General features: G+C 37.4%; 1 protein-coding gene across 1 annotated transcript; it reads left to right on the top strand.

Annotated features, from left to right (window-relative positions):
- Positions 1–3488: 3488 nt before the first annotated feature.
- Positions 3489–4637, top strand: LOC145947805 (uncharacterized). The gene has a single exon (XM_083057584.1). It carries the CDS (start codon positions 3489–3491, stop codon positions 4635–4637), a length of 1149 nt encoding a protein of 382 aa, XP_082913710.1.
- The last annotated feature ends 4142 nt before the right edge of the window (positions 4638–8779 follow it).

Consider the following 8779-nt stretch of genomic DNA (forward strand, 5'->3'; position numbering starts at 1 on the left):
ACATCCACTTTTCGATTAAAATCTAAAATCATTGTTCGACGCATATGTATCTACACATTTTATATCCATAAATTATATATAAAAAATACATTTTTATTTATACAGGGTGTCCGATAACTCGCGAACCACCTTTCGTGGGCAGGTAGAGCATGTTAAACTGAATAGAAAAAGTCCTCTATTCTGAGAAATAAATTAAAGAAAATCAGCCAGTTCGCACGACGATATAAGCGCGCGGCGAGAAGAGACAGCCCAGTTATATGTCGTTACTAAGCATGCGGCGAAAAGAAACAGTATAATGTTACACGGTTGCTAGGCGCGCGATGAAGCGGGGAAGAGCGCTTTACAAAAGACAAAACTACATACGAGTAGCGCTAACGCTGGATCCCCGAGTGGGCTGTCTCTTCTCGCCGCGCGCTTATATCGTCGCGCGATAACATGCTCTACCCGCCCACGAAAGGTGGTTCGCGAGTTATTGGACATCTTGTATATAAATTAATTAAAATATATATATATTTTATATTTTTATGCGATATTTTTCATTTTAACAATATATATACTACATGCACACGGATAAATATATGTTATATATGTATAAAAAATTAAAGTAGAAAAAGTAATATATATATATATATATATATATATATAATTTTACTAAATTAAAAAGATATCACACGACGTCGGACATAAATCGGATGATTTTTATATATGTAATCCAAATTTTAATTATCTATCTCTAATTAAAAATTATTCGATTTATGTCGTGTTTGGTGTCATTTTAATCACAAGAGTCTTATTAATTTATTAAAATTATTTCCAAACCGATAAAATCCAAATTAAAAGTTTTAATTTTTATGTATACGATGTTTACAATCGTGATTATTGTGGATTTAAAAAATATCGCATAAAAATATAAATTGTATTTCGCGCCTCTTCCTCGAGATCATAGTTGTAGTACCTCCCACTTTCACAGTGTCGCCACAAGTCTTCAAAGCTAGGGAAAGTCAAATTCCCTATGTGGCGCGGTCCACGCGCCCCTTGCGTATTCGCATCTATCTTCATTCTTTCGCTTTGTGTCAGTATCGTCACTTACAGATTGCATAAGAAACTAATCATGGAAAAGAAGGAAAAAAGGAGAATATCATCGGTCGAAGAGGATAAGGAGAACCGGGAGCTACGACGAAAAATTCGACGATTGGAGGAGAAACTGGATCGAGAGAAGGAAAAGCGGCGTAAGTAAAGGAACTAACCTCACTTTAACGCCCGCGGGGCAAACGAGACTTAGACGCCTGAACTTTTTGAAAGTTCACATACCACGTATCAATACAGTGGTTGTGCTAACGATTTTATCGTTATGCACTGCGATTCTGGTTTGATCAGAAAGCAAGTCTTCGTTTGACGAAGAAAAAACAATATGCTATTATGACGGCTCGGGTTTGACCCGCAGAGCTTGTTATTTCTGGCCCTTAACAGAATGCATACTTTCGTTTGACGAAAAAAGACAGCAGACTTGGGTTTGACCCTTGTAGCTCGTTTGTTTTTAATGCAAAAAAAAAAAATTGGTAATTGTACTGTTGCTCTACAGGTAAACGCTCGTTGTCTCGACTTTCGCCGAGACGCTCGGCGTCTCGAGGACGCTCACCGACCAGATACTCGTCGGAATATTCGCAGTATCGAGATTGCTCACCGTCCCGATCGTTCAGGCGCTCACCAGCTCGATCCCCATCAAGCTACTCGTCCACTAGACGTTCAAAATCGGGAGATCGTGCGGCATCTCGATCTATATCGAGACACGCGACGCCAAGCATCATACTGGAAAATACTCTCGATAAGGCGAGCGTGGACGACGCAGCACAGGTTCTGGCATCCGCCAAACCGTTAGAACAGAAGGAGCCTGAAACAATACCGGCAGGGCCGTCGAACGACGTTTCGCAAACGATACCAGAACATGAAATCGAATTTCAACAGGAAATAGTAAGCGTGATTGGGGCTCGTCTGGAATCGGACAAGAAGACCGCTGCTGCGGTCCATAAGGATGTAGCTCTTCGCTGGTCGGAAATTTTAAAGAAAGGACTCCCGCCAGAGGAAGTCAAGTCACTTTTGGAAAAATATCCGATTCCAGAGAATTGTAGTTTTATCTCTGTCCCAAAGTTAAACGCAGAGATCACTGCGGCTATACAAGAAGCTGCAATTAAGAGAGACAAACGCATCGTCGAAAAACAGGAACATATTGCTGCAGGTCTTGGTGCAGTGGGAAAAGCAATTTCAATCACGCTCAAGATGGATATTCCAGAAAAACTCGAATTGCTCGAAAAATTAAGCGACGGTGTAGGCTTCTTGCCTCAATCCACAGGGAAGAGTCTCTCGCTAGAAAAAATATTATTCTAGCTAATCTAAATTTATCTATGAAAACCACACTCTCAAACACGTCGGTCGACGAGTGGTTATTCGGAGGTGATTTGGAGGAAAAAATAAAATTGGCTCAAAATCTAGAAAAGACATCAAAAGTCTTGAAACCTCCGACAAAGCCGTTGCAACAGAGAAACCCGCAGAAAAATACAAAAAACTTGAAAGGCCCGCCACGCCAATCAACATACAAGAGTCAAACGGCGACGTCAGGCGGGCAACGCAAAACATCTTCCAACAGCTCGGACGTGAGGAAGTCATCTTATCGCAGGGAGCTGACCCGTCACTACAGGAGACGTCATTAGACGCATCGACAAACGTAGGTAGACCAGCTGGTAGACTAAAATTCTTTTTTAGAGCGTGGTCAAAAGTAACCAACGACCCGGTGATCCTAGAATGGATTCAGGGTTACGAAATCTCCTTCGAATCACCGCCGAGTCAAGTGAATTGTCCGGTCGAACGCACGTGGTCCGATCATGAGAAATCATTGATTGAAAAGCAAATTAATAAGTTAATTGTTAAGGGAGCGATTGAGAAATGTTCTTCGTCAGAGGGCCAATTTCTATCAAAGATTTTTGTGGTCCCTAAGCCGGATGGAACACATAGATTAATATTGAATCTTAAAAAACTTAACCAGTTTGTTACAGCGGAGCATTTCAAAATCGAAGACTGGAAAGTCGCAAAGAGGCTAATCAGTCCCCATGACTATATGGCAACATTAGATTTGAAGGACGCGTACTATCTCGTACCCATCGAAAAGGAAAATAGAAAATTTTTGCGTTTCCATCACAGAGGCGAATTGTTTGAATTCACCTGCTTACCTTTCGGTCTAAACGTAGCACCGTGTGTTTTTACAAAACTTTTGAAACCGGTGGCAGCATATTTGAGAAAACGCGGTCTAACTTCTGTTTTTTATCTAGATGATATTTTACTTATTGGATGATCTTACGAGAAATGCGTTAATAATATTCGAGAGACGACCACGCTGTTACAAGAGCTCGGGTTTATAATTAACAAAAAAAAAGAGCCTTACAGTCCCAACTCAGCGGTGCAAATATTTAGGATTAATTTTTGATTCAAAAAAGATGTCTATAGAATTACCGGAAGAAAAAATACGTCGAACCGTGGATTTATTGAATAAATTCAGTAAAACATCACGTTGCACGATAAGAGAATTTGCAGCCTTCGTGGGCACGTTGGTCTCTCGGTGTCCGGCTTTGAAGTACGGGTTGTTTCATGTGAGAGGCTTTGAAAAGGAAAGATCTCGCGCGCTGGAGATTAATCATAATAATTTCGATGCAACGATGACCCTCTCAGCAGATTTAGGCGAAGATTTTGCGTGGTGGAAAAAGAATATTCAGTTCGCGAGCGCACCAATAACCGAACCTAAGTATGAGCTCGAAATTTTCTCTGATGCGTCTCGCACAGGATGGGGCGTTTTTTGCGAGAATCAACGTAGTCATGGGTACTGGAAGGCTGAAGATTTGGACTCACACATCAACGTACTAGAACTAATGGCGGCGTTTTTTGGTCTGAAATGCTTCGCAATTGACAGACGACGTAGTAATATCATGTTACGTATGGATAACACAACGGCAATTGCATATATCAACCGCATGAGGGACAGTCGTTTTGAAGATCTTAGCTCCCTTGCCAGAGAAATTTGGCAGTGGTGTGAACGGAGAGAAATTTGGATTACGGCGTCATATATCCGCTCTAGCGAGAACGTTGAGGCAGATCATGAGTCACGGAAATTGCAGCCGGAAACAGAATTCGAGCTTTCCGATAACGCCTTCCAAAAGATCGTCAAAATTTTTGGACAACCGAAGATTGATTTATTCGCCTCAAGGGCGAATACGAAATGTCATCGATACGTGTCATGGCAGAGAGATCCCGACTCTATCGCCATCGACGCTTTTACACTGGAATGGAAACGGTGGTTTTTTTACGCCTTCCCTCCTTTCTCTGTAATTTTAAAAGTCTTAAGAAAAATTGAAAATAAAGGCTCAAATGGCATAGTGGTCGTGCCATACTGGGAGGCCCAACCGTGGTTTCCTCTGTTTTTGTCCTTACTCGATGCTGAGCCCATTATTTTCCAGCCGAATAAAAATTTGATACGATCTTCTTACAAAGAGGCACACCCTTTGTGGCATCGTCTTTCATTGGTGGCCGGCAAGCTATCCGGGAAGTCTTCATCCGAAAAGAAGTTCCACTGGAATCGGTGGATATTTTAATAGCGTCTTTATCAGAATCATCGCTCCAGCAGTACGAGTCCGGTCTCAAAAATGGTGGATTTTTTGCACAAACAAAAAAGTTGACCCTTTTTCTGGCTCTACGAACAACATATTGTTGTTCCTCACGGAAGAGTTCAAAAAGAGTGCATCACTCAGTTCATTGAACTGCTACAGGTCAGCGATTTCTTTAATTGTAGGACCGGAGTTGGGGAAAAACGAAAAAGTCCAGCGATTTTTTAGAGGTGTAGCAAAATTGAGACCGGCTGCTCCCAGATATGACTCGACTTGAGATCCTCAGATTGTTTAAAAATATTTATCGAGTTGGTACCCAAACGAAAAACTGAATTTGGAATGTTTAACGCTGAAACTAGTGACTTTGTTGGCCCTAGTTACAGGACATCGTATACAAACCTTCGCGCTGATTGATATAAGAAATATTTACCAAGCGAACGAGAATTCGTTGGAGATAAAAATTCCGGATACAATAAAGACATCCGGTCCCAATAAGAAACAACCGGTCTAAGGTTACCGTTTTTCACTCGAGACAAATCCGTCTGCGCAGCTACAGTATTATTAGTATATTTAAAAAAAACCCAAGATATACGCGGATCGGTGAAGAAATTATTTATATCATTTAAAAGACCATATAAAGCGGTAGGCACACAGACGCTTAGTCGGTGGATAAAGAAAGTTATGTTCAAAAGCGGTATAGATGTCAATATTTTTTCGGCGTATAGTACACGCCATGCATCGACGTCGGCAGCAAAACGACAGGGCGTTAATATCGACTTAATACGAAAAACTGCCGGCTGGTCAAAAGACTCTGAAACTTTTGCGCGATTTTATGATCGTTGCGTCACCGCGGAAAACGCGCAATTTGCAGAAGCGGTATTAGAAACCTAAGTACTAACATAGCCAAAAAAAAAAAAATAAAATAAAATAAAATAAATAAATATTAACATAGATTGTAACATGGTTAACATTACAGTTGGCTACGACAAGTTAATAGGATAGAACCCCTTTTCCTTTTTTGCTCTTGTACGGCATTAACTAAAATAAAGTTTTTTTCTATAGTAATACTGCTGCCGTAACTGGCTTTAAAGGACTACAACTATGATCTCGAGGAAGAGGCGCGAAATACAATTAAAGATTGAACGAACTTACCTAAGTGAAGTTCAATCATGATTGTATGAGGCGCCTCTTCCGAAGAGATCAGTCCCTCCCTCCCATCCATCTCGAGGGAGATACCCAGATTCTACGTTACGGCAGAGCTTTAAAGAATGAAGATAGATGCGAATACGCAAGGGGCGCGTGGACCGCGCCACATAGGGAATTTGACTTTCCCGTGCTTTGAAGACTTGTGGCGACACTGTGAAAGTGGGAGGTACTACAACTATGATCTCTTCGGAAGAGGCGCCTCATACAATCATGATTGAACTTCACTTAGGTAAGTTCGTTCAATCCTTAATTATATATGATTTTAATTAAAGAACATTAAAAATCATAAATACTGCTAACAAAAAAATACGGGTCTAATATTTTTTAATGTTACACGATTGGTAAGCGCGCGATAAAACGGGGGAGGAAGGAGCGTTTCACAAAAGACAAAAGGTAGTATGCACGAATAATGCATACTCTATCGCCGGACCTCCCAAGTAGGCTGTCTCTTCTCGTCACGCATTTATAATTGGCATACTCACTGCAGCAGCCATTTTATATTGATAATGTCAGAAACGAGAAAAAAATGTTTTTCAATAAAATAGTGTTTGTAATCGATAAAACCGACTTGTAAAATACACCGAAAACTCTCCTTTTGTTTAGATAATCGATAAATATATTATAATATATATATATATATATATATATATATCCTTATTAGTTAGGCTAAATTCACTTCGATATATATATATATATATATATATATATCGAAGTGAATTTAGCCTAACTAATAAGGATGAAAACTTACTGTTTGACAGGTATCGAAAAATTATTATAACAAAATGAGAACCTTCGATATATATCAACACTATAACAATTATTTTAAAAAACTTTTGAAACTACTCAGAAACAATGTACAAAAAAAACGATAAATGCGACGCTGTAATTATATATATATAATTTATATACATATATTTTATATTATATTTTATATATTATATATTATATATATATTGAATTGAATTTAGCCTAATTAACAAGAATGAAAATTCACTGTTTGACAGGTATCGAAATAAAATAAATATTTCCTTTTACATATAAAATTATTATAACAAAATGAGAACCTTCGATATATTTTAACACTATAACAATTATTTTTAAAAAATAGAAACACTACAAAAAAACGATAAATGACGCTTTAATTATATATTTTATATTATATATATGTTGAATTGAATTTAGCCTAACTAATAAGAATAAAAACTCACTGTTTGACAGGTATCGAAATAAAATAAATATTTGCTTTTACATATAAAATTATTATAACAAAATGAGAACCTTCGATATATTTTAACACTATAACAATTATTTTTAAAAAATAGAAACACTGTATAAAAAAACGATAATTGAGACTGTAATTAAATATATATTAATAATAATATTTATATATATATATCGAATTGTGTTACGGAATCATAGGACAATACCGACTCCGATCACGCCATGGTTCATCAGTCGGTCAAAATTACCGACAGTGCTACCTCGTAGTGGCGCTGTCGCTGTAAAGACAAGCGAGCGGCTGGCTTCCGTTTTCCGTCTTCTTCCTGGCAATAAGAAGTACGGACGTGTTTTCTTTCGCTCTCCGCTTTAAGTAGCTTTAAGTGCCATAAGATTCCTAAAGGGCAGCAACAAAAATAAGACATCATCTTTGGATGATTCCTTCGGTGCCAAATTCTTGCCATTTTCGATCTTTGAGATCCTATACATTGAGGGCAGCAACATACCAAAGGGAAGCTTTCGAGCTTCAAAGGGGCGACCTTAGTGTCCGCCATTGGCAGTGCCTGTTACGGCGTATTTTCTGAGTGCCAGCAACAAATAATACTTGCTATCACTGGTTAACTTTGGTTACCGTGATTGGGCAGCAACTTTCGTTCGGCTCTGATCAAGCCGAACGGTTTCTCTTCATCTCCAGGTAACAAATTCATCATAAAGAAAATAGTTGTCCTTGTAAATATGGTTACTAAGGCAACGAAGATGGATATTGTTCGAGCTTCAACTGTCTCAAGGAAATATTCACATTTATTTGATTAATCTTTTGGTTCATTGTTCATAGAAAGTTATTTCATTATAAATCTTGTTTTTTATCTCATATCTATTGTTTTAGTATGTATTAGAAAGTCAGAATCTGTTGAGACACCTTTTGATTAACCATATATAACTTTTCTTATTATTATTCTTTCTGATTTGTCATATATTAAGTCTTGATTTCATTTATTATATGATTTTATTACACAAGTTGAGCCTCGCTCTTATTTATTATGTTTGTTACACATATTGAGCTTCGCTCTCACTCATTATATGATTTTGTTACACATGTTGAGCCTCGCTCTTATTTATTATATGTATATTACACAAGTTGAGCCTCGCTCTTATTTATTATATGTTTGTTACACATATTGAGCTTCGCTCTCACTTATTATATGATTTTATTACACATGTTGAGCCTCGCTCTTATTTATTATATGTTTTGTCTCACATATTGAGCTTCGCTCTCATTCATTATATGATTTTATTACGCATGTTGAACTTTACTCATTTATTATATGATTTATTACACATATTGAGCTTCGCTCTCATTTATTATATGTTTTAATTATCTATAAGGTTTGCCAAGGCTTAACATTATTATTTTAATTAAAGGATTTGATGAGCTTATGTTCATTCATTACATTACTTATTTAAAATTGGATGTACCTTATTATAAATATTAATTAGTTACTTGAGAAGAGATTGATTCGAATTGATTACGCTAAAAATAGTTACTTTATCAGCATTATAATTGTATTGTTTTACATCCAGTATTGTTTTACATGTTTAAATACAAGAGGTTTATTTGCTAATTATTCCAACAAATTCTGTATGTTCTCACAAATACACTTTCATTTATGTTCCATGCTTTTTAAAGTTATAATTGTTTATTATTT

Source organism: Prenolepis imparis, unplaced genomic scaffold (genome assembly GCF_030444845.1).
Source record: "Prenolepis imparis isolate NDT839.2.m4 unplaced genomic scaffold, iyPreImpa1.0 SCAF_150, whole genome shotgun sequence".
Classification (NCBI taxonomy): Eukaryota; Metazoa; Arthropoda; class Insecta; order Hymenoptera; family Formicidae; genus Prenolepis; species Prenolepis imparis.